This window comes from Telmatherina bonti (genome assembly GCF_933228915.1).
Source record: "Telmatherina bonti genome assembly, chromosome: 8".
Taxonomy (NCBI): domain Eukaryota; kingdom Metazoa; phylum Chordata; class Actinopteri; order Atheriniformes; family Telmatherinidae; genus Telmatherina; species Telmatherina bonti.
The window spans coordinates 9,738,257-9,766,106 of NC_136626.1; the positions used below are offsets into that span (position 1 = coordinate 9,738,257).

Consider the following 27,850-nt stretch of genomic DNA (forward strand, 5'->3'; position numbering starts at 1 on the left):
AATCTACCAGGATTTGATACGGCTTTGTGCTTTAGTCGTATGTTAAGGAAAGCTGTTCTGCATCTTTCAATACATAAGTAAATTTTCCTCCACATCTTCTCATTCACTACGATGGACTGGCAAGCTGTCCAGGGTGTACCCTGACTTTTGCCCAAAAACTGCCGGGACAGGCTCCAGCTTCCCCGCGACCCTTCATTGAATTAAGCTGTTTCAGAAAATGAATGCATGAATCTTCTCATTCAGTACTTCTTAATGCAGCGCCACCTCTGGCGAGGAGGGAGAATGTCATTCTAAAGCTTTGTGAATGCAACATTCAGCAATTACAAACAAAGCTTTTACATTAAATAAATACATTGATGAGCTGCAGATGCAGAAAATCTTTTTCACGTCTGTACAGAATGTTTCATTTACTCATAATTTTGGATGCATTTATTTTATGTGCTTTAATTTCTCATTTTCTGTGATAAAAAAAAAAAGGATTTTTGTGTTAATAAGCCTGACCGTGACCTTTTAAATTTATTCTTGTGTCAGTCTAGTATTGTAGAGTTTTACATAAAAATGATAAATAAATCTTTGTATTGATCTTGTTGCATCTTTTCCACGCATTTAAAAGCTGTTGATTTGGAAATTTATTTGAATTTACTCATTGAATACAAACAATTCAAGCTTGACATCAATTAATCTTATACATCCCTAACATCTGAATGGGCTAGGACCACTTTATTTTTCATGGCCATTGCATTTTAAAGATCTATTTACACAATCATAGATAAATATTGCTTAAATATTACAGACTGTTGGGGCTTCAGGTTGCGGAGGGATTGTGTCAGTCTTTGCTACCTGTGAGAGCAAAAGAGCAGAAGAAAAAAAGTCTTCTTCAAAGAAATTTTACAGAGTACCGGCTTGAAAATTTGATCTACTGAATGGCTCTATTCAGATGCTGCGTGAACATCAAACGCTGTCTCCAATGATGGATTATTTTTAGCCAGATTTTACTGTGCGGCCTGAAATAAACATTTTGTAAATTTATGTGAACTGCACTGTCCAATCAGTCAAATGTTGCACTTCTCTCTTGTCAGAGTAAAAGCCTGACTGCTGTAATCAGAATGGGTTGAGTAACCTTGGCTGCAGATGATGGATGGAGGGAGAGTGGCCTTTTGAAAGGGTATATATCACATTAAACCAGGAGTAATGAGGAAAGCTGGAACACACAGATGTTTAAATGATACAAAGTGTAAATCAAACGGAAGCGCACAAAAGGCTGAAAGAGCACGTGGCAAAGATTTACTCACACTTCCTTTTCATCTTCTGTTATAAAATCATAAAGCAAGACACTGATTTGCACAACATTACACAGGGACTGTAAGCTGTGTGGGAAGTAAACATAATGATGTTAAATAGGTATGTGGTACCCGCTGACCTTTTTGCTTACACTGTAGTATTCAGACAACGCCTCTGACTAATATCTTGCTCAGATTACCTTGTGTAGTCATTAATCTTCACCTCATTTCATGCTATACAAATAAATGACCTCTTCAAATGGGACACCATGTCTCTTGAGTTCCACTTTGCAATGTGTAAGTACTTGCAGCACGTTGTATTGTAAAAAGAATATACAGTGAAAGAGGCAGGGTTAGAGCCTGAGAGGACAGGTACAGAAGGCGTATTCGCAAATCCCCTCCGTCGTTCGTTTCTTCAGTTATCGCTGACTGTGATAAGCTAGCCCTGTCTTATCTTAAACCCCAATAGGCCAAATGGTTCATTCTGCAGGAGGAAGATGAAATGAAATGGGTTTCACCACTGAGTTGATTTTAGGGGCCGCAATCCCCCTGCAACCAGCTAAGTCATTATTATTATCAATTTCTGTTGCTCCTTTTCCAAGTGCTACATCAGTTTCACCAGTTTAATTCTCCAGACACAATCATAGCTTAGTTGTTGGAGCTTTTTTTTCTTCCCAAACTAAAAGACAGAAGCTTTTGAAAACTAGTTTGCAGCAACTTTTGCTGCAACAAATGAACCTCACGTATTTACTGAAGTATCGTCAGCCAACTCAAATAGAAGCGAGAGTTTACTTTGACATTTGCACTGCTTTATCATAGAAAAGGGATTTGTGTAGTTTCAAACACTTTGCATTAGTTTGACTTTTAGTAAATCACAAATTCAGCTACTTCTTAAATTACTGGATACATTACCTTTTGCTTGTAAACTGCAAAATGTAGGCTACTTCAGGGGTGTCCAAGTCCTCAAGAGCTACTACTCAAAGACTTTGCATCCTTTTAACAGACCTGAATCAAATACCTGAACTCTTTCATCTGCAGGCCATCCAGCTCTACAGAGGCCAGGTAATGAGCCATTTATTTGTTTCAGGTGTGTTTTTAAAGGGTATGCATCTAAAAGTTGCAGGATAGTAGTGTTCGAGGACAGGAATTGGTCACCACTGGTCTACTTGCAGTCACCTGTCACATGTCAAGTGGACATTAAAACAACATCAGGTCCAAATAGCTTATGTGTGCTCTCTCTCTATGAAAGCCAGCTTCAACCCACAGTCCAAAAAGCAGTCCAAAACTGCTTACTAGGATCATTTGTGTCTACAGATTTTACCTATTAGACCGTGTGTAGTTTTTCTCCCTATGTTGGCCCGCATCAGGAAGTAAAACTGATGACTACATGTGAATGTGCAATTAACCCGCTGTATCTATTCTGCAGAAATATTTATCAAATAATACATTGTCATATTTACATAATAAAAATATTCCATAAAAATAGACTGGTATAATTCTCTCGCCCTATTTATCGCTGAGGTAAAGTTGCTAATTACATTTATGTGTATATACACTACCAGTCAAAACTTTGGACACACTTTTCCATTAGATTTAATAGGAAAGTGTGTCCAAACTTTTGACTGGTACTGTTTATGAAATTTTATATTATACTGTTTATTCTTCAGTGAGTGGCAGTGTGTTGGGTGTCTTTAGTCAAAGTGGATAAAATATACACCATCCTCACTTATGAATATATTAGAAAACAGCCTTTACATAGATGTCTACTGAAGTGGACACAATAAAGTGTTAAATCTCCTTTAAATGACATGGGCATTGATCTTGATCTCATAGTTTTGTAATATTTCTTAAAAATCAATTTTTTTTGCCATTCGGTCAGCAAATGATCGAGTAGTTTGGTAAAGGTTTCAGTGATGGAGTTAATTCCCTACAGCTAAATGATATGTTTAATAACACTGTGTGCAATGAAAAATAATCACATATATTATCTGCCTGCAATATGTTTAGAGCAAGGCCAAACCCATGTCACCCCCCCCCCTGCCTTCACCCTGGTGATAAGGCATCTTTCCCTTGGCAATGTTTGCTATGAACAGGTGGCTGAGGCGGAAGGCCCACATTGTGTTTGTATTTGAAGCAATGGGGTGCTCGCCACTGGACACACAAAGCACACAAATTTAAACACACTCTCGCATCCTCAAAAACACAAAGCCTCTCTGGTTTTCTGCATAAGACTTGTTAAAACCTCTTTCAAATTCAATCAGTAAGAAACGTTGGAAATTGAGTCTCAGCATAATGTGATGTGAATTCATAAGTCCATCACTGCTGAGGTAGCTCAAACGCCACAACTCCACGCACTGATTCTGGTAATTCATCTTCTCCTGTCATTGAGCATTTATTAGGATTTAGCAGAGATCTGAACTACACATGAGGAAGACCAGAGCAGAAAATAATATTGTCACTTTCAATCACCTCTGCCCTCAAGTCTGTACCAAACGATCTGCCTTTCCACCAAAACCACAGTGTCAAAAATGATCAGTTGTGACTAACATGACCTCAAGTGACTTGTATCGTTGTTTTATAAGTTACTAATACTTTTGTTAAAATAATAATAAAAAAATAAGACAAATGCAAAAAATATAACATATTTGGCACACAAACTCATGACAGAAAGATTTTAGAAAATCTTTTTAAAGATTTTGTTGTTTGTTGTTTTAATTTTGGTAACAAATCAAAGCTAAAATTCAAATTCTGTGCATTTAGTCATTACTTTAGTCATTCTGAAAAAAAAAAGAAATAAAGATATTTTTAGCCACAACTATGTTAATTTTCAAACTCTAATGTGTGATGTTGTTGTCTGAAGATGTGTTAACCTAAAACCATGACAACATGCACAACAGTGTCCATAAGAGTAATGGTAAGAAGAGACATCCATATACATCAATATATTTGTTATTTGTTATTGTTAGTAACGTTCAAATATATTCTTGTGAAAAGATTAACTTTAAACCTAACTTGAAAACAATGCACCATTAAGCTGTAAAGAGATTGAAAATAAAAGTCATAAAAGTCTTTTTTAAAAAAAAAAAAAATATATATTTACATAAATTCTGTAACTTAATCTGACTCATGGTCAGCTGTACAGACAAGTAGACGCCTTCTTGCCATTATGTTGTTAGTGCAATTAAGAATCTGAAGAGGATGAAGTTGGAGACAGAAGTGTCTCTTCTCTCCGTTTACGCTGGCATTACCTCTGCTCACATGATCTTTACTGTAAATGATTTTATCTAAATAACTCAGTTAACTCTGCCTGCCTGCAGTTTTAAACTGAATAAATATAAGGTCTGATTTATCTGGCAGACTCTTATTTGTCTCTTCACTTCTAAAACAAATACACTACCTGTCAAAAGTTTGGACATACTTTCCCATTAGATTTAATGGTTCAGTGTGTCCAAACTTTTGATTGGTACTGTACAGAACATAACAAATACTTGAAAAAATAAAAGAAAAAAAGGTCTGAGGGTAAAAGAGTGCTGTTTATTACAGCTCTCAGCACATTTCCCACCAGGGGTCACTTGGAATCCTGCAACCCTCATAGGGGATTTCAGGAGAGGAGGTGAGAGGGGCCATGGCAGTGAGAATGTAGCAGTGGGACGTAAAGAAGCAACACAGAGGGAGTCTGTTCTAAAAGTCTCACCTCACCTCTGTTCAGACTGTCTGCAGTGTCCCCTGTGGTTCAGGAAATCTGTTGTTCGCAGTACTTGAAGTGTCTTGTAACCAACAGAAAGCTGCTTTCTTGATGAAGTGAATCTCCGGGGGGTGCATGCATCGCATGTGCTTTTATTGATAAATTAAATGTAATTAATTATTGGAATCCTGCTGTTGCCGTTTTGCCGTTGTTTTAGCAACTTTTCTGCAGATGAAACACAATGACATTCATTCTGAAGGGCAAATCTAAAAGGACTCAACTCGTGCATTTAACATGATTCACTAAATGAACGCTTTTCTTATGATCTCAAGCACAGTGAGAAAATGGTGAGAAAACAGGAGGCTAAAAGGAGAAGTATGGACTGTCCAGAAGTAGCACTGCACAGCAACACCAGAATATTCAGAGCATCTAAAGAAATCAGGAGGTAAAGCTGACTTATACAAACATGTGCTCTCAGGAAAAGAAAACAGTCAAAACATTTGTGTTGGGTGGATTATTCATGTCTTTGTAAAATAAACCTTGTCAGTCAATCTTTTACTCCTGGAAAGTGTTTTCATTCCGGTTTTAAACTGCACCATATTTAGTAAGTAAAACACAGAATGAGCAGCAGAATTGAGTTTTTTCACCGACTACTTCCAGAATTTGGGAATGGATAGGATCAAACACCCTGCCTACAGAATTTGTTTCAACACATTATGATCATTTTGGGTGGGCTGTTTGTGCCAGACACCAACACAAACAACCAGATTGGCAACAAACGCTGTATAAAGAATGGGATGCCATCCCACAGCAGTGTGTGACCAAGCTGGCGACAGCATGACAAGAAGGAACCAAGCTAGCTACGACTCTTCCACACGGTGCTGAGGACCCTTTATATTATATTGATACATTCTTAAGTTGCCAATGTGTCCAGTTTCATCAGACTTTAACAATCTATTATGCAAAACTAAAGCAGGGAAAGTTTTTTCATGGGCACAACCTTCAGACTCAATGCTGCTGGACATCCCACCTGCGTTTTTATTATACATGCAGGATCACTGAAAAAATCATTAAAAATCATTCCTAGAGATGTCCGATATTAATGGCATACTAATACTATCAGTTGATATCAGCATTAAAATTTCATAACGTAAATTAAACCATTTAGTCTGATCATGGGTTGCGGGGAAGCTGGAGCCTATCCCAGCAGTCTTCGGTGGAGAGGCGGGGTACACCCTGGACAGGTCGTCCATCACAAGCATATCAAACATATCACATCAAACTCTTCGGCTAGGTCTCCTCCAACTTAAAATGATAAAAAACAAGATATGTCATGTATAGTTTTTCAGAAATTTTAGGTTGTTTGGCACAACTCGCTCCAAAAATATCAGTTTATATTGGCATCTTAAGATAAGAGTTGGACAAAATTGGTATATGAGATATTAGTAAAAAAAAAAAAAAAAAAAAAAAAAAATCAAACAAGATCATACATTCCTAATAATCTAAAATGTTATTGTCCAAAAGCACTGTTTCATCAAGCAATATATGTCCAAACAAAAATGTTTTAGATTTTTGTATTTAACTTCAGCTACATTCAGGTTTCGTAAAACTTATAAAATCTGAGGTTACGTCAGGCAGTTTTCTTTTTCTGAAATATAAGAGCATTTTTATACGAACTTCACTTCAGTGTGTTTCTTGACACAGTTGTGGAAGGCAGCCATCAACGCTGATGGAAAAGCAGACATCTGCACACACTTTAGTAATAACTAGATAAGGCAAATGTGATGTTTAAAGATGTGCCTTTAAGAAGTTAAAGGCTTTAATAAAAAATAAATAAAATAAAATAAATAAAAAAAAAGAGCATGTTGTTAGCTATTTCCACGATAAGACTATGAATCTAACTGTCTAGTCAACATTTAAGGAGGATATTTCAGGTTTTTTGCCTCAAACTAGAAGAGATCAAAGAAAATGTTAAAATTGACATTAAGTATTTACAAACTAAAGTCCAAGTAAATGACTGATCATGAAGCCAATAAAGTTGCAAATATAAATAAATATTGAGGATGTAAATTGCCAGATAGATCATGGATACAGTATTTTATTGATTTGAACGGGAAGTGATTTGATGTTTCCTAATATCTAAAATTCAGTCACAAACCAAATTTGATTTGATTAAAATTAGGATCCATCAGCTTATATGTAACAGTATTGCAGGTAAAACAAAATATTTCCCATCATATATAAATCACAAAAAGCAAATGGCAATATCATTTAACATTTTGTCCTGTTCCGACGTTTTAAATAATAAATACGTGAGCAAATAATAAAAGTTCTTAATACAAATACAGACTAGTAATAAAATATATATATATATATATATATATATATATATATATATATATATATATATATATATATATATATATATATATATATATATATATATATATAACGATGTGTCAAAAGAACTAAAAATACTGCCATTTTCAAAGTAAAAGCACATTTGAAAAATTATTTTATCAAATTTTTAACAATGACTGCATGTTATTGGCTCTTTTACCATATCATCATTATGGCGATAAAGATCAATGTATCAACTGGGCATGTATTTGTCAATAAATACACATGATTCTATGTAATTTTTTTTTGTTTGTTTGTTTGTAACACAAACAAGTGCTAAGTGGGTCTCTCAAACACTGATACTAAAGATATGTAGAATTTGAAGATATCAAGTTAAGAGGAATTTTACATCAATCAAATATTTACTTTTTAATAACAATGATAACTTTTTAAAAGTTATATTTGGCCATGTAATAACTCAGGACATAATACCCTTCGATATACAGTACCAGTCAAAGGTTTAAACACACTTTTCCATTAAATCTAAAAGGAAAGTGTGTCCAAACTTTTGACTGCTAGTGTATATATTTAGATGCATTGATTCATGAACTGGTGGATAAAAAAAAACCTGTTGAATTATGCGACCTGTAAGGATTTAATCCTCACATTTATGCAAAGGTGTTTTGCCTCTGAATTGTTGTATGAACTTGAACTGGTATCGATATGCAGGAAGTATGAGAAGCGGGTTCTCACTCACATTGGTGACTTCTCCTCTTATCATCTTTCTAACAACACCAACATTGTTTATTTTCTGATTATTTAATCGCTATCATCTAACAACATTAGCTAACAATGATGAACTGCATTTGGGAAATGTGCACACAGCTCAGACACGTGTTTAGTTGATCGTATTTTGGGAAAGCGTTACTCGCCCATGACAGTATATCACTGGGGTCCATTTTATTTATTAAGACAGTCCTTCTGAATTTGTTACAAGCTGGCTCTAGGTGTAAGCTCTCAAAATCATCATCACACTTCACCTACTTTAGCAGTGAAAGAAAGCTCATATTTGCAAACACAGAAACAATCCCATAGCTGTAACCCTTCTGTCTGCATTGGTTTGTGAGATCGAATGGGACCGAATCCAAGTGAATTCAATTTGGGGAGATTTACAGGCTATTTACTTTTTAGGTTAGTTTTTCCTTTTAATATCAACACTATTAATCAATGCCGCATTGTGGTAATCTAGAGGGCCTCAAATACAACCTTGCAGCTGACAGAAGCCTCTCAGGGGATTCTGTGATAATGCAGAGTAATAAGTACTAAGAGCTCACTAATCACTTGGCCACATGATAAGACTATTAATCTTGCCGCCCATGCAGCTCAGCTCCAATGGACCACCGCCTTTTGCCAGAGAAGGAAATATTAAAAAGCTCTAACACGGCAACTGATCACAGAAGCTATAAAGCATCCTCACAACGATCCATAGATGTCAAGAACCCTGTCCATCCATTTCCACAAGCCCGGACAACATCCTCCTTAACGACGACGGATATGATTCATGACACAATCTCCACTAATACGGCTACGTTTCGATACCTCAGACTGTGTTGCTGTCATTACAAATCTTTTCTTTTACAGTGCTAATCAACATATCTCATTTGACCACCTGATAAGGTGACTCCCTGAGGCTCCGGAGGCCGGCGCAGTGTGATATAGAGCCAGCTGATAGCTACATGCGTGTATGTTATACATCATGATTCTGTGTGAGCATGCCAGATTGTGTGAACCCTGGCTGCGAGGAGCTTTTTCTGCATGACAACACAGAGCAAATAATGCAGTCAGGGCTTTCATTGAGCACTGTGCACTGCGTTGTAGCAGATATGTGGCTGTATTTTCTCTCTTGTGTTGCTTGATGTTAGAGACAGATGCCACTTAAAGAACGCTTGCAGCTATGTAGTTGAAGCTGCCCGAAAGCACAGTGCTACAGCATTTAGACTCACAACGTGTTACTGAAAGAGAAAAATGGAGAATAGCCTTGTAAAACTGAAGTCCTTGTCCTTGTCCACAGATGCACAAACATCCGGCATATTTGCAACTAATTCCACCAGGAGAGATGAAAGTTTACCTCCTTCGCTTTTAATCTTTATCACTTAATTGAACTCCACCATTTTTTGATGCAGTAAACATTTAATTGGATGCATTTTCCTTATAATTATGTTGCTTTTATGCAGACCAGGTAAAAGATTTTTTTTCTGGCATTGGGGTAGATTAAAAATGAAGAAGACATGCATTTATTTTCCTTTATCCCAGATATAAAAAATATGATTGCTGAATATATATATAAAATGATAATTAGTACATGGTGCCAACAGGAAGTGTGCAGTATTAATGGAAGTATGCAGGAGCTCTCGCTTTCCATGTTACTATTTTAAATAATAATATCTTGAGAATTAACTTCATGTAGAAAAATTGCAACTGAGCCAACATCATAGTCAATTAGGATTTAAGGTTAAACTGGAGATTCAGAGATCAGTGGATGCAAACTGTCCATCACCATGTGGTTTCTGACACATCCATCACACAGAGACTGATGCATAACATGGTGTAAAATCCACTTCTCTAGTAAACCAAAAGAAAAAAAGGGGAAAAAAAAAGATTCAATAGGCAAATAAGTTAAAAGCCTCAAGCTGGATATTACTGTTGAGATGATTATATTTCAGTCAGCAAAAAGTAACTGAACCAAAACAAATGCAGTGAGTATTTTTTTTTACTTTTATTTTAGAATTATTTTATTTTATGATATTATTAGTCTGTTTCATAAAATCCAAATTATCAGCAAGCATCATGAAAAGAAACATCTATGGGGATTCAACTTGTAAAAACTTACACAACTGTGTTTAGTACCACCGTTTAGAGCATTTCCACATGTACACTGCAAAGGAAACTAAAGGGATTGAGACTAAACAGATGTGTAGCCTTAAGAAAACCACATATCTGTGAGGTTAACGAGAAAACAAAAGTGCCAATCTGCCAGCAAGCATAAAGACAGAACTCTGGAGCAATAAAAGGTCATGTGGTCTAGTGAATGTATCCATGTTTACCCCGTCCCAAACTGATGGGACGTCAGGGAAAAAGAGAGGTGGATGAAGTGATACGCCATCATGCCTAGTGTCTATGGTGCAAGCCTGTTGGGGCAGTCTGGGATCTCAGGTTGTTGCATTTGGTCAGGTTTAGGTTCAGTAACGTTATGCCTGTTATGAGGTCAGATGACAGCCTGAGTATACCGAATGAACAAGTTGTTCCATCTTCCCCAATGGCACCAATGTATTCCAAGACAGCAAACTCCGGCATTTTCACGTTCAGTTTGTGAAAGAGGGGTTCAGGGAGCATGAGACATCATTTTCTCACATGGCTTGGCCTCCACAGAGTCCAGACTTGCACCCCATTCAGAATCGTTGAGATGTGCTTAAAAAGGCTTTGCACATTGATGAAACATCATCAATACAAGAACTAGAATGAACTAGAGCACACTACATGGGAATAAATGTTGCAGATCCTTCTCAAGGGAAAGCCAAAACAAACGTGCCACAATGCAAGTCAGTCTAAGCAAAATAGAGTCTGAATGTAGGTTTGTGGATATTAATTATGATTTATGTCAATCTGAAAACAATAATGGACTGAAAAACAGACATACAGTAAGTCTAACTCCTATTTAACACAAGAATGGCCATGGCAGCCAGTTTAACATCTCTGTGTGTCATAACTTTTAAAAAAAAACAAAAAAACAAAAAAAAAAAACCTGGCTGGTCCTAAAACTATGAAAATTTCATTTAAATTTTTAAATTTCAATTTGTTTTTATATTTAGTAAGTAAAGAACAGAGTAGATATAATCACCTCCACTCACTGGGATATTGCAGTTTCTAGTTTCCCACAAAACACAAAGATAAAAGACCATGTGTGACAGCTATCACTCCATCTATGTATTGCTTAATAATTCAATCTACTGCTTGTTCTTCCAGTATTCATGAAATAGCAGCCAAATTTAATGTTAAAGTGGCACAATGTGACTTTCTGACCTTGACAATATTAGTTTCTTTTTATGTTGATACATCTTAACATTTATGATGTGCATCCATGGAGCTGCTGTTTCAGCAGCATCCTGAGACTCCTTCCGGCTTTTTTCTTCTGGAACGCTGTGTCCCTTTACAGCTGCTTCCCGCTTTACACACTGTGTCACACGCTAGCAAAGCCGCAACATATCAAGGCACTGGCTTTTCTGAATGCACACTGTGGTTGATTTAGAAACATCATTGCAGGAAGAGAGGACAAGAAAGAGAACAGGACAGAGTGGGAGGTTAGGCAGGAGTTAGTGTTGGACTGACTTGTACTGGCAGCAGACAGGTCTCACCACAGGTAGGATGCAAGATGGATGCTGGATTAGCCAATTATTAGGTGGGAAAATCAGCCAAAGTTCAGTTGTGCTTCATAGTTTTTTTCAGAGGGAAACTCTGAAGAGGGTTTGATGGGAGTGTAAGGAGATTTATTATGTGGGTAATGGAGAGTGGTGATTTTTCAAGTGTAAACACAGTGTAAAGTGCCTCTTCATCCCACAGTCACAACCCACCTGTAAATCTTGTATCTTGTGGAGAAGCCTTGCCGGTTTTTCTCCACAAAGTCAATGTACTCTGGGGAGTGGTGGAAGGGTCCCTTATCCGAAAGGAGCCAGTCCAGAGGTCCCCCGGGTCTGTCATTAGGAAGGACGGCGGCCGGTGCTGTTGCTGCTGCACCAGAGCGTAAACACACCCAGCAGTGAAGGCTGAGGCTGATGATGCCCCATAGAGCCATCAGAGATGGAGGGAGGAAGGGATGGAGGGCGGTGGTTGTGGTGGAGGGTGGGGAGTTCAGCGGACAAAAACACTCGTCATTAGGTGGCTCCTCTGCTGGGATGACCCAGGGACCTGCATCACCTTAACGCCCCCTGAACATCTGAAAGAATAAAAATGTGCAGTTAAGGACAAAGTAAACAGTAAACAGAGACAGAAAAAAAAAAAAAACAACAACTTGTGATTTAAGCATTTATGTGACTTCAAGGTAAAGCTGCTTTATAATTATGTTGTATTGAAACCAAACAATGTGAAACGTCTTGATATTTCATTGCAGGGGAATGCAGAATATTGATACATTTTAGCTGTAGGGAACATTCCTTCTGCACATCAGCACAAGCATCCCGTCACATATTGGCAGTTTGGCAGCAGCCCTTAGATTCATGGTTATTTTTATTTATTCTCACAAAAGGCAGAGAGCTGATAGCGGCAGCCAAATTTCAGACCTCGGAGCTATAGACTGATGGTTAGCCTTACTGCTGCTCAGCACTGCTTGACTGCACATGCTCATTTCAGAGAAAATACTCCTATTGACATTATTTGAGGAAAATGACAACAGTAAGAAAACAGACTTGGAGGAAACACTGCATGCTGGGAGGCTTGCCTACACATCCAAGATCCTGAATATTATCTCATAAAAACTAAGGACAAGTTAATGCTCACTGAAATGGTTCTTATTTGTTCTTTAACTATGATCAAAGTTAGAGCATGTAAGAATTTCTGAAATAGTTGTGAAAGTTGACAGAAATTACTGCGAAAGCGAAGTATGATGAATGGACGGTGGCTGTCAGGGGCCACAATTCTTTAATAAATTATTTTATCTACTTCAGATCCAGTGGCATCAGGTGCAGCAACGACTTCTTTACAGGCAACTACTTCAAAGTCACATGTCATCTGTCTTCTGTGTGCGGTTCAAAGTGTTACTTATCACAAACAGTGTTGTAGCGTCTATAAAACACAGCTAGTTCAGCAGTTTTACAGCTCAGAGCATGGATCGGGCCCCCAGGGGCCAGTGTCCTTCAGGTATTGAATGTTTTTCTACTTGCAACACACCAAATTCAAATAAAATGGATTTTATTTGAAAACAGGGACAGATCCAGTACCTGCATGATAGTGGTCCTTGAGGATCGGAGGTGATCCGTAGCTCTGAGGGTTCTAACTTTACACTGAGAGCAGTTTGTCCATTCAGAGACACCGTAGTAAAAATGCTGGCAAAAATATGACAGCTGCCATATTTGTGGACCAGATTTCCATTAAACCTGGAAATGCACAAAAGCTAAATATTGCAATAAGAAAAAAGAAAAAAAAAAAAAAAAACGCTGATGGACACACCTACATGTAAAAAAAGTCTCAAATATCACTAAAACGTTATTACGCTCTCATGAGATGTCAATATAGACCATATCGCAAAAGTGGAATGGAAACACTTTTTCTGCATTTACTTGTCCCGGGACGTGACGTGAGGGGTCCTGACCAGTTCATTTCCAGTAAAGATGATGCGGTGCGGAACAAACAACGGCGAAATTGCAAGTTTTGGCAAAGAAAATGAGGAACAAAAGCTTCAAAAATCCATTGTAAATTCTCCGCAGTAAAAAAAGCAAAACAAAAATAAAAACAAAATGAGACTTCGTGGCTACCTTGCATAAGCTGCAATTTTCATAAAATCTCACGAGAGTAATGAGATTTTACGAGACTTGAAGCTAATGCACTAAACAATGTTCAACGGAAACACCCACAAATCACAATTAATGTTGGCCAAAACTTACAAATATCACTTTTTTATTGCAAAAATATGTAATAGAAACACAGCTATAGATAGTGGCCGATTCTGAAAGAAATTTTTGAGATATGCCGGTGAAGTGATTACGTACCATTAGAAATTAGTTTTACTGGCATATGAAAGGTTTCTGCTCATCGAACTTTGATTGTTGTGTCACCCTGTATGTTTAAGCTCCCGAAAAGTCATAAATATCCGGTAAATGTAGTTTCAGTAATATAAGTTTTTAACCGTATTGATGAAAGAGAAGTACAGGTGACTTAAAGACTGATGCTTTTTTTTTTTTTTTTTTTTTTAATGCTCTGCTCTGTGCTGGCATTTGTTTCCTATGGGGCTGGACTGAGAGAAAAGGCCATTTAATGGATGGAAAAAGGAAAAAGTTGAAGGACTTTTAATAAAAGGCAATGTAATATCCTTCAAACCCACTTTTCTTTTGGAAAGAAGAACCTTAGCTTTAGTTACATTTTTCATTGTTCAAGTCATTTATTTCCATGTGGAAAATGGCATTTTTATAAAATGCCAAAGTCTGCAGGCAAGATTTACAATTTTTCACCTGTTAGATAAAACTTTGTAAATTACACAGAATTGTTTCTAAACGAGTAGAAACAGTTTAGAACTGGAGGATGTATCCCTGTTGTGCTATGGAGAACCGCTGTGTTGTAAATTTCCACCCACAATCAGACCTTTTCCCCAATTTTGTAGCTAAAATTTGAAAAAACAACAAAAAAAAAAAAGTTCTTGCTGCTGTGACTTAGCAGACTACACTTTTCAGAGCTCACAATTGTCATTATTTGTATTCCGAGTGCTGCCAATCAAGTCCAGCGCCACTCTTTACATGTGTGCGTGTGCATTGGTATGTGTTTGGGTGTCAAATAGTTTGAGCCCCATTACAGTATTCTGATGACAATACGTCAAGTTAACTCAGCCATGTGACCGCTTCTGGGCGAAGGGGTTTGAAATATTGCTATGCTCAGCCGACAGCATGGGAAGAGTGCACAACAGCTGGTGCAAAAAAAAGAAGGTTAGAAATGTTGCTTCAAAGCATGCTACATGTTCATCTGCCACCAGACAGGCATGAGGGTTAATTATTGAAAGTTAAGCATGCGGGAGAAGTTTAATTTAGTACTTTTAATGAGATGAGATGAGCTAGCAATTTGGAAATTGATTTTGGTCTGACATTGCTCTGTAGACTCTGCTTGTCAGACCAAGGATGTGTGTGTGTGTGTGTGTGTGTGTGTGTGCTTGGGTGCGTTAGTGTGCATCATCTGTAGGCATGCGCATTCATTTTCTCTCATGTTGTATCATTAATTAAAAGGTGGCTGATTGTAATGACTCCACATCCTTTTTAAATGTTTGTATTAATTTAATTAAAAACTATTTGTGACAGTTTGTGGCCAATTTTTATATTGCAAGAGTCTCAGTTTTTACTTCCATGAGAGGATGGAAGCTCTGCTTCTTTTTTTAACAAGTGAATCATTTTGTTCAATTCACAGTTATGTTTCAAATCTTTTGTGGAATCAAATTTTCAGGGGACAAAAAATCTCAAATTTCACAGCCGGCAAGTTGAAGTCTCAAAATGTAATACTGTGAAAAACAAAGACTTTATTTTAGAGCAATATTTACAAAAATAGCAAAGGTGACACCCTGCTGTCAAGTTTCAGTATTTGCCTTTTTTAATTAATGTCTTTTCATTTGATTTTGTATGAGGAGATAAAAACAAAAAGAAGCAGTTTGGTTTGAATGAACTAGTAAAACATGAAGGAAAGGGAGTCTAAAAAGTGAGCTGATGAGACAGAACCTCCTGAGTGGAGAGGGACCTTTGCCAGATTGCGGTTGTACTCTGCAACCTGATGGATTAAGAAATAACTCGCACTCATTTCAGCCCATTGCTTTACAATTTGCTTGCTACACTTTTTCTCCCTCCGGTCCTGATTGCTTTTGTTAAATCGTGTTGGAAATAATCTTGCAGTGAACAGCAGCGAATATTGAAAAGGCCTCACCTGTTCAGTCAGTCTGACTCATCTAAAAAAGTATCCACATTCACCTCTGCAGCTCTAAAATTTGGGATCTAAAGTTCCTCCAGCGGATGAAAAATCGGAGCGTAACGTACAGCGTGGGCATAACGGGGGAGCCGTTGTTCACATCATTCCTTTCAATTAAATATCATCAGGATTTATGCTACTCAACAGTAAAATGGAGCAAATTCTCCCCAATTCCCTTTTAACATCTTTTGTCGATGATGCAGTTAAACAGCGAGCGAGTCCTCCAGCGGTCTCTGTTCTCATTCCAGTGGCGCTGAATGGTTTATTTGCACTGAGGCAGGGAGACCTCTGTCTTCCCAGCATATCTGTTATCTTCTGCCATCGTCTCTGCTTGAGCTCGAGCATTTCACTCCGACGTCTTTGTTTCAGCGGCAAAAGGCCACATGGTGAGCAAAAACGCACTTAGTGTTTGTGTGTGTGTATGTGTGTGTGTGTGTGTGTGTGTCAGAATCTTAAAACAGTACTGCTGTGTCACACCAGATCGCATTGCTGTGATAATTCTTATAGTAAGGAGAATTTGGCCATAAAACAAATGTGCAATCTTCACCAGCCACTTTGCCTGAATATAACAGGTGGAAGGAGCGTCTTACTTCAGGTTGTGCATGTTGTGTTTATTGAGTGACCTTGCACAAAGGGGAGTGTGAGGTATGTTAATATCAAACCAAAGCGCAGAGGTCATATTAAAAGACTCTTTAATCCTATCATCCGACAGGCAGCTATCCAAAAGCTGATGCAGGAGAACGCTGGCCTCTTTGTTCTCTGCAGCGCCTTTTTTCCTCCTTTGCCTTTTTTTGTTAACCCTCTTTCCTCAAACAACCCACTCTTTACCTCCTCTGCATCCTCAAATACCTTGAAAACCCAGTTTTGAGTCACATCCTCCGCGTTTTATGTACGTGCTGTGACAGTCCTCTCTGTAAACAAACATTGCTGTCAGACTTATCAGCACAAGTCCTTATAATCACATTATCACCCAAATAAAGGCATCCACTAAGCCTCTGTTATCAGCTCACAGTATAATATCAGATGTGTCATTTTACTTTACAAGGGCATTACGCCACATTTTCAACTTTCTACAAGCATTTTCTTTTTCATTAAATGTTGTTAAAATGCTCCTCCTCAAGGGTAGAAACCCCATAATCTAGAGGAAGCATATGAAAGGCTGAAGGATGCAACACGAAGGAATTTTCATTTGAAGCAAAGAGCAAACCAGGGCTCCCGTACATCCTCTCAAATATGATTCTGCCCAATGTGTGCCAGCGGCAGCCCAAGGCTGTTTGGAAGTGCAGTATAAAATGAAAGCTTGTGAGGTCCTCTGGAGTTGTGATGACAGTGCAGATGATGGGAAATAGATTTCCTACACATGAATGTAATGAAAATTTGCATCTCCCACATCAACAGATGCAAAGAATATTATCAGTAAAATGCAAAGCAGGACTTTGTATAGGATATTCTCTAACATTTATTGTAGCTTTACCTTCAAGCTGTGAAAACACAGCGGATTTTTTTTTTTCTACTTTACTTCAATTGAACATAAATTCAGCTTTAGTCATAAAAACAGTATACAAAAGTCTATAAGCAGTTTTTTTTTTTTTTTCCAGCACAGAAAACATCTATTATTGGAGCCTATACGTTTAAAGGCAGCTTTGATGGACTGCAGACCCCCAGTCACAATCCCTTCAGCCTTGCCATATGACAAACATGTGCTGTTTTATTATGTGTAAAAAGAAAGCCTCAGCACTGGAAATGTAATGTTCCTCTGAGAAGTGAAGAAGCACTGCGATTGCAATTTATCTTTGAAATGACGGCGATGACAAGGTCCTGTTTATTTCTGCAGGGAAGAAATATCTACGTGGAAGTCTTTCTTGTTCCACCGGCTCGGTAAACAGAGGGGGTGTTAAACAAATGGCCATTCAACTGAAGTAGTACAGCCACCAGTGGATCAAATTCTACTATTGCTTTACGCCTACTGCTTGTCATCATAGAAGGCTATAGTCAGTGAGCCCTGGATAATATGAAATATTCTAACTTTTAAAATATCTAACAGGATGCCTGGAATGACTTTCATCATATTGAAGCACAACCAAAATGCAAAACCTAACAGAGTTCCTGTCTGTGTTATTTTAGTCCAGTCTAGGAAAACATCTGTAACAGTCGAGCTGACATCGACGGAACAAGCAAAACTTTTACGATCATCTGAGTCACATTTTCCATTCTGAGGGCTACAGTTCCACTAATTCATTCATTTTTTGTACCACTTAGTCTAGGGTTGCAGGGAAGCTGGAGCCTGTCCCAGCGAGAGGCAGGAAACGCCCTGCACAAGTCGCCAGGTCAAGACGGGGCTTTTCGTGACTCCCCAACCATAAAAATCTAAGTTTCTGACTTGTTTGATGGAACAGGCATCGTTTATGTACATTTTGCTGCATAGCAGTGTCTCCAGGTGGAGAAACTTTGCATCTGGAACTTTGTTGACAGATATTTGCTTTACGCACCACTTCACTTGCTAGCAACCAGATATCACACACAACAGGACAGAACATTATCACAGTAGAGAGGAAAATGAAGAAAATACAGAAAAGGAGCAAGAAACACGACAAGAGTCAACAGAGGACTGTTTTTACTGTCTAGTCTGGAGAAAGCTCACACTGCAGGTACATGTTGTGAGAGGTGGATGCTGAATTAGCCGTCGTTAAGAGGGCATGTTGCTAAGATACTCTTAATCTGAATGAAAATAAAAACATGTAGAATTACAAATACATAAAGCCACATCAAACTGAAAATCCGCAGCTCATGGTCACCGCTTGTGTAAGCAGTTTGCAAAACTTAACTAAAATGAGAAATTCCATATAAAGTATCCACACAACTCCATCCTCTCACATTTATGTAATCACAAGTGCAGTAATTGTAATTCATCCACACAGTTCAACCACATATTTCACCGTGAATTTTTGTGCTGGGTTGTTTCAGGTTTTTTTTTTTTTTTTTTGGAATTTCTGATAGAATACTACAAAGGAACAATTTCCCTGGGGGATGAATAATGTCTCTCTGAATGTGAATAAGGAAATACAGAAGCCCTTGTGCCCTCTCTGTGCCACAGATGAACTGAGGTGGTGAAGTGGAAAGCTGCTCTGTGATCTGACAAAGAAAAACAGCTGAAAGAAATCCTGGACACCATCCTGGGCTGAATAGGAGGCTGATGGGTGCTGTGATCTCCGAACACAGCTGTAGTCACCATTAATTCTAGATATTGCATATCTTCCAGCAGCAGCACAGACAATGCCAAACTGCCTTCTGCATATAGAACAACTACGTGCTTCTGCAGCCACAGTAGAAAGGTGCTAAATTGGCAACTTTCCACTTTGCAGTTTGGTTGGAGTACCTGCTGGAAAACATTCTCCGCATTATGAAACAGTAAAATTAATATCAAAAGGAAAACGCTGTGGAAGTTAAGCAATTATTATTTATTTTGAAATTATTTTTGACTTTTAAAGACACAACAGGGGTTGTGACTTCTCAAGCGTTTAAATTCCCAATCAAGCGCTTAAGTTCAGGTGTTTTACAACTTACAGTCAAGAACATTTTAGGAGTCACAGTCAAAGGAACCACTTTTGACCAGAGATGGGATTTGTGAAGCTTGCTGACACACGTCTCTTTGTTGCTTCTAGCCTGCAATCATAAAGTAGTCTGAGAGCAAAGCAGTGAAGAGAAAATGCTGCCAGTCGTTTGCAACAACTAGGTGAGCAGGTCAGAGTGAATCACCGAAAGCCATTTGTATCATTCTGAAACTTTAATGAAGAAAGACTGTGCATCACAGCTGGAGCTGCTTGAAAGATAAGCTGCATGACTTTGGGACAGTTAAACCTGGAGAAAAGTCTTGTGGCGCGTGCTCTTCTGATAGCGTGCACAGCAACCGCTTTACAACAACGAGCAGTGCCAGAACTTGGCTTATGGTGATGTTAAACAAAGAGGTGATGCAGCACAAAATGCTTGGTTCCCAACAGTTTTTTTAAAAACCTGTAGCTGGGAAAATGCAAATTGCTATTAATTAGTTTAATTTTTGCTTAATTTTTGTTTACTTTTTAGCTTTGGAAGTATGATTTCTGCAAAACTCCTGACTTGGAGTTCAAAGGTTTTGATGGTTTTAAAAGCACATTTTTGGAGGAAAGTTAAAGGTTCCATAAAATGAGCCAACGGCATATTTTACAAATACTGCACTGCTAACACCTTTAATATCACGGAAACTGTGGATATAAAATAAAATACTGAGGTTAATGGTTCTGGTTCTTTCCAGATATTGAATCTAAAGTCTGTCATTGGGCCAATGTGCTTATTTTGTGTATATTTCTATATGATGAGATGTGCAATGCTTTATTTAATGACATTTAGTACTGATTTAGTAACTTCAACTTCAACTCTAAAGTGATGACAATCTTGCTCAATCACTCAAATTCCTCTAATTTTATTTATTTTATCTTTCATACTTTCGGAAATTACTCTATCAAATACTGTTGAAGCTTTGTGTAAACTGTTGAAAAAAATCCCAAAGATCCTGTGGAGTTCTTTCAACTAAGAATGAGTGTCTGAGGATTTATTGTCAAGAAAACTACACTGCCATTATCTTCAGTTTTATTCATTCTTTTGTGGGCTCTGCTAAGCCAGAAGAAACAAAAAGGAAAACACATGCAGCTATTAAAAGACAACTTCAAATTGATTAAAAAAAAAAAAAAAAAAAAAAAAAACTATCTGAATTTGTCATATTTCCAAAACTTTCTTGCTTGAGGCAAAATGCTTTCAATGAATCAATAAAGTGATGGAATGTAAAACCTGAGGCATTTTTCACTTCACCTACCGGTGGTTACATGAAGTGGCAGGCACAGTACGGGGCTGACATGTCCTCCAGCTACACATTTCAAACATGTGTGTGAAAATCACTCTTCGTTTTGACTCTGAGTGATCAGTCAGGAAGCATCAGAAAAGGGAAACAAATGTTCTGGGCTAGCTATTCAGAAGCAAATGCAATTCAGTTGTTGCTCATCAGCAGCCTATGAAAAAAAAAAAAAAAATCTATTTCAATAAAAGAAATAGCTTCTTTTGACGGCATCATTGTATTATTTTAACTTGCAGTACTTATTGAAAACATCTGATTGATTTCGACAACTTGAGCTAACCTGGGAAAATGTCCAGTTTTTGCCACCTATGAGTAAATATCCCAAACATATTCTCATAATCAGTCTACTCAGCTTGTAATGAATAAACTGGCTGCAAACGGCTCTGTTGGATCTCCACTCCCGCCCTGTCTTTTGGAGGATACAGTAAGCTTGATGAGATGTGGGAACTCCCAAGCCTAATCTTTCAGCTGAATTTCAGCAGCCGTTTTCATTGGAGACCAGGACAAAACTGAGCATTCAGCCCCTAAACATCTGCTCCCTGACTGGAGGATGCCAGTGCTGGAGTGGTCACCTAGCTGAGCTTTGTGTGTGTGTGTGTGTGTGTGTGTGTGTGTGTGTGTGTGTGTGTGTGTGTGTGTGTGTGTGTGTGTGTAGGTAAACGTGTGTGTGTGTGGATTCTGTGACTGGAACTTTCACAGCAACAAATCCTTTGTGTTGGCACAGCAAATGTGCAAATTAAAATGAAACTCTTTTGGTGATATCAGACCCTTTAGATGGAATTGAAGGAGAACAATGATGGAAAATGAGATGGGAAGGAGGCGGAGGGCTTAACGGGAGGGGACTCGATTAAAACATTTCATTTGAATTTCTTCAACAGGCTCCACTTTGTAAATTGTCTCCAAGCCAACCCTTAAAGCATCCACAAAGTAGGAGAAACAGGAACTGATAAACTTTACATCTTCCCCTCCGTGCTGACTAATGAGGTTTTTGGCCCTAATTAACCCAGTTATCTTCCCTCCTACAACTGTCAACAATACCTCTCACAACAGCGCCGGAGGTTAAACACAGCCTTTGTGAAATTATAATCTGACTGCCAGTTGCACTCATCCGGCTGTTTTACAAACAAAAACAAAGGATGAGCTCCTGTGGTGTCCTGGGAAGACAACATCAAAGGCAGAAAGTGTTGCTGAAACAATGCTCACACTCAAGGCGATGAACACACACATTTACAGATCTACAAACATTCATTTGCAACCGTTAGGCGTAGAGATACTCAAAGCATCGGCACATGCACGGTCATGTAACGCTACTGAGGAAGGTCGAATGGAAATCTGAAAGCACTGCAGGTGTGTAAAGATACTTATTTTTTAAATAATGTATTTATTGCAAACAAAGACAGAGACAGAAAACAAAATGCGACATCAAAATGAAAACTATAATGCATCAATAAATAAACAAGAGGGGAGAGAACAAACCAACAAACACAAATAAAACACAATATGATCATTAACATACAAAAAGGCAGACATGGGAGATGGGTGCCGGGGGGGGGGGCAGCGATCACAGCAGGGAGTTTAAATATTATGAACTACTTTATTTTAGTTAAATATTTATTAGATTATAATGCATATAATATATATTAAAGTTGATCAGCTCTGTATCAAAGAGTTGTTTCTAGATATTTTTTTTCTAAATTTGCAAGATCAGCCCAGTAGGTCTGTCCACTGGTTTATTGATCATTTTGTTCTGTCTAGTTGGGTCATGTGTTTTTGTTGTTGTTGTTAATTATTTATTTATTTTGTGGTAATGTTTAAAGAGACTCTATTGTGTTATTTTTTGTTTTCTGAGCTTTCTCCAGTGTTGTAGTGTTGACTACTCATCAGACATGTGTGCGCCACTATTTTTTTTTTATCACCTAAATGCATGTTTGATTTTTCCAGCACTCCCTACGTTCAGTTTCCATGGCGACTGAAACAATTTTTAGTTTTAGGGAGTTTTTTTCTATTTAGAAATTTTAGTGACGTCCCGGTGGAGGGACTCAGACTCTTCTCTACGTTGTGCACATTCATGAGAAGAAAGCCACGCCCACCTTCACTGCTCAGTATCACTACTCCTAGCAGTATAACCAATCAGACGCAGCCTGCAGGGGGGGGGACAGAGGCTGATCTGAGAGGATCAATACAAAATGAATAAAGGTGTTTATTGTCAGTGATGATAGGTCTCCGTGGTATGGAATCAGGGGTTTGTGGGATGGGGACCCCTGACAAGACGAGTAACTGTCACACTGTGGTGCAAAGCCAGCACCCATTAAAAATAACCAACAGGGACGAAGTGAACAAGTTAGCAGCAGTAACATTTTCTGCATTTTGCTCATTTTTCAAGCTGTTATTATCATGTCTTTTCTATCTCTCTGCAATGATTTGCTGGAGAGGCACACTGGGTTGGATATAAGGCCTAGAGTGGGCAGTACACTTTAGTTTTTCTGGTGTCGTTTAAGTTGGGAGTCTCCCACAGTCCAGTTTATTGTTTTCTTTTTGGTATAAGATCTTCTTGGTTGGGGGAGCAGCCCAGATCCTATGGCCCATTGCGTGGCTGGTTTTGGGACTGCTCCCCTCTTTTGTTTATTTCAGTCGGGGCTCCATTCTCCTTTGTTTCCTTTGTTTGATCTAACTTGCTTTTAAACAATACTGTCTGGCAATGGATGGTTCCTTCTTTTGAACCATTTTGTTCAGGGACCGTAACAAGTACCGACATGTATTCTGCAAAGAGCTGCATTTCTCAAGTGTGAGTGTTACAGAACAGAATTGCATTTTTTCCCTAACAACTTGAATTTTAAGCCGCTTAATATAGGCAGGTTCTTTTTAAATTATTTCAATTAATGTGTGATTAACATAAACACCATCTGGAGAGTGTCAGAAAATTATTCAGAAACATGGACGTAGTTCTGAAACAGAAATAAACCCTGAATGGGTCATAACATGCACAAGTTAGCTTTAAATCTCTGCAAGACGGTTCCTTGGACAAGACAAAGATGACTGTTTTAAACTACTGTTGATGTAAACTCAGTTACCACCGTAGTACATCGTGTCTAAAACACCACCTGCTGTGCAGCACACAGCTGATTCAGAGACCTCCTGCTCTAAACCCAATGACTGTGATGAAGCAGAAATGTCCAGATAAATGTACATGCTACCACCTTTCCACAGCTGATCTGGATAAACTGCAGGCAATTTCCTCCTGTTTATATTTTGGTTTCTAAATTAATATGAGGCCGTAAGAAATGGTGTCATGAACTTCAGTGTGTAAAGTCATTAAGCTTCGGCTAAGTACATTTAACGAGTAACTGAAGTCTAAAACTAATGTTCAGGTACATTTAAATATCAGCAGTTAATACGCATTTAATCACAAGTTAACTCAGGAACCTCATGAGTGGTTGCGATATATATATATATATATATATATATATATATATATATATATATATATATATATATATATATATATATATATATATATATATATAGGACAGTATCTTATAAATCATAAAAAGCTTATGGTTAGAAACTTTTCGCATGTTGGAATAAACCTGAACATTTTTAAAACCACTGTAAAATTCAAGAAGGCATGATCCTTTCAAACCTAGAGGTATTCAAAGAGCACAGAAATCTGCAAATAATGTCTTTGTTTTGTTAATGAAAGTGGATATAAGTGTGGAGTTAGAAGCTCTAATGGCAAAATGATCCCAAATCTTCTGATAGCCTTTAAAAGATTCTTCATTCAGATCTCAGCAAATATGTAATTACTTGTATGTTTTCAATTTTCTAAGATTTCCTAAAAAGATCCATGAATCCGTTTTGAGTTATGTTGCTAGAAGACAAACAGACAAAGCGACGCGGGAGAGTACATGACCTCCACGGTGTCAGCGGTACCAAGTTTAAGATATGGCTGCTATGAATCAGCTGTGTGGTAACACATCTAACAAAAGGATATGTTTAGATTATCTTCATGAATAACCCTATTCAGACTATCTTTTCAAGAAAATGGAAGCTTAAAATTGTGTGATTGGGACGGAGGTGATTGGATGTGCTGATTAAAGCCTCCTTTCACATTGATCAGGTTTTCATCTGTATTCCCTGACACGTGGGACTTCTTGTCTTTGCTGGAAGCCACTTAAGCCACGAAAAGTGGTCTATTCAGTGAAGGAGAACCTTTTGCCTCCAACTTAACAATCTGGAGTGGCGTGATGGTGGACATGTGGTAGCATGTAGTCAGCGCAGCGGTCACAACACAGAACACAGAAGCTGGATTTACCACGCACCCAGCAGGGATGAAGCTCCATTACCGCAGCACAAAGCAAACACTTGCTACTGCTACAGTGTCGATCAGAAAAGCAAACTACTGAGAGGGAAGCCTAATTGGTAAAATTATTGACATTGAAGGAAACAAACTGCTTTAAATATGCTGTCATATCTAGTAATTAATCAACATTAAGGGTCAATATTATGTATGAAAGATGTACCCTAAGGATGTAGAAGGTGTGGTGGTGTGTTAGGATGTCACGGTTACTTGATTTTACAGTTTGTCGTGATATCAAAAACCACAATTACCCAATCAGTAAGACAACTGAGGGTGTCATTTTCCATAGCAGATCATACTGAAACATTCAAGCAGATCAGGACACCTTATGCATGGAATGCAACAAAGTTCCACTTCACATGTTTCCACCTGCATTTCTTTGTTGTTGTTGTGTTTGAGCTGCAGAAGAAGTGTGCTGGCGTGTGACACGATGGTGTATAAAGAGTTATTTCCTTCACTCAAATTTCTTTGCTCATAGAAATGGTGTTATTTTGGATCATTGCTGCTGCTATAGCGTTGAAATGAAAGCAGAGAAATGCATGGAATGTTTCACCACCTGCATGATCAACACCTGGCTTTAAATGCTAATGTGAAGATAAATGCATGGCGACTGGGTTAAATTACGTTAATGTTCAACTAACATAACATTGAAATGAAATGTTGTCATTTGCACTTGTTTTATAACTGTGCATGAGTCAGACTGGCTTACAGCGAGACACGGTGTCATGATTTGGGTTTTTCTGTGCTTTGTTTTTGGGCTTCCTGTTTTATTTTGTAGTTTTTCCTGTCTTGGTTCTTGGTTAGCTTCTTAGATTTCCTGTTCATTGATTTGGTTCACCTGGGTTCATTTAGTTCATTTGTTTCACCTGTTTCTCATTCGGTTTTTCCTGTGTATTTATACCACTCATGTTCACTCATTGTTTGCTGGATCATTTTGTACCTCAGTTAGTTTGTCTGTTCTTAGTTTCCTGGGTTAAAAATAAATCAGTCTTGAACCTGCATCCCTGTTCCCTCGTCTCCGCGTTTGGGTCCACACCACATCTCCATTGCTTTCGTGACAGAATGATCCAGCCAGACGCGGACCCAGCGGAGAAAATTACCCCATATGAGCTCTTCTGCAGACGGGCTGCTATGAACTCTCCAAGCCGGGGTAAGCCAGCACCCAATCCATACTGGGGGTCCAGATTGGCTATTTGGTCTCCTCCATCGCTAGGGCTTAAATGGACTGCTGGGATGGCCAGGAGGAGGCGGGACTGCAAACAACATTGCTCCCCTTTGCCTCCTGCTCCGAGGCCCACGTCTCCAGTGTCCCCGCCCTGGTCCACGTCTCCGGCGCTGCAGGCTCCCACGCCAGCGCCCAGAACCCGTCCGGCGCTGCAGGCTCGCACGCCAGCGCCCAGAACCCGTCCACATCCCTTGCTCCATGTTCCCGAGGGGGTCCCAGGACGGGACGCGCCTCCCTTGCTCCATGTTCCCGAGGGGGTCCCAGGACGGGACGCGCCTCCCTTGCTCCATGTTCCCGAGGGGGTCCCAGGACGGGACGCGCCTCCCTTGCTCCATGTTCCCGAGGGGGTCCCAGGACGGGACGCGCCTCCCTTGCTCCATGTTCCCGAGGGGGTCCCAGGTCGGGACGCTCCTTCTCCCCTGTCCCCAGTGTCCGGCGAGGAGGTCGCTCCTTCTCCCCTGTCCCCAGTGTCCGGCGAGGAGGTCGCTCCTTCTCCCCTGTCCCCAGTGTCCGGCGAGGAGGTCGCTCCTTCTCCCCTGTCCCCAGTGTCCGGCGAGGAGGTCGCTCCTTCTCCCCTGTCCCCAGTGTCCGGCGAGGAGGTCGCTCCTTCTCCCCTGTCCCCAGTGTCCGGCGAGGAGGTCGCTCCTTCTCCTCCGCCTCCAGTGTCCAACGTGAGGGATCCTAAGCCGAGGCTGCCCCCGTCGTCTGGGCCTCCCGGCCGTCCTCCGGAGCCGAGGCTGCCCCCGTCGTCTGGGCCTCCCGGCCGTCCTCCGGAGCCGAGGCTGCCCCCGTCGTCTGGGCCTCCCGGCCGTCCTCCGGAGCCGAGGCTGCCCCCGTCGTCTGGGCCTCCCGGCCGTCCTCCGGAGCCGAGGCTGCCCCCAGACTGTTTCCTGAGCTGGGCCGTTTGGATTCTTCCCCCGGCCCTGTGCCCCTGCACTTTGTTTTTTCCCTTGGTCCCTCCTCCGGGCCCCCTCCTCCCATCCGTGTCTGGACTCTGAACTTTTTGGGCCGTCCGGTGGCCGGCCCTTGAGGGGGGGTACTGTCATGATTTGGGTTTTTCTGTGCTTTGTTTTTGGGCTTCCTGTTTTATTTTGTAGTTTTTCCTGTCTTGGTTCTTGGTTAGCTTCTTAGATTTCCTGTTCATTGATTTGGTTCACCTGGGTTCATTTAGTTCATTTGTTTCACCTGTTTCTCGTTCGGTTTTTCCTGTGTATTTATACCACTCATGTTCACTCATTGTTTGCTGGATCATTTTGTACCTCAGTTAGTTTGTCTGTTCTTAGTTTCCTGGGTTAAAAATAAATCAGTCTTGAACCTGCATCCCTGTTCCCTCGTCTCCGCGTTTGGGTCCACACCACATCTCCATTGCTTT

General features: G+C 39.4%; 1 protein-coding gene across 1 annotated transcript in view; it reads right to left on the minus strand.

The window, feature by feature from the left end:
• The window catches only part of brinp3a.2 (bone morphogenetic protein/retinoic acid inducible neural-specific 3a, tandem duplicate 2), a gene marked incomplete at both ends in the record, with an annotated part of 52,256 nt that extends 40,102 nt beyond the window's left edge, over window positions 1-12,154 (minus strand). The window contains one exon of the mRNA XM_079244945.1: window positions 11,934-12,154. Coding sequence (XP_079101071.1) covers window positions 11,934-12,154 — 221 coding nt within the window. The remainder of the gene's footprint in view (window positions 1-11,933) is intronic.
• Between the last annotated feature and the right edge of the window lie 15,696 nt (window positions 12,155-27,850).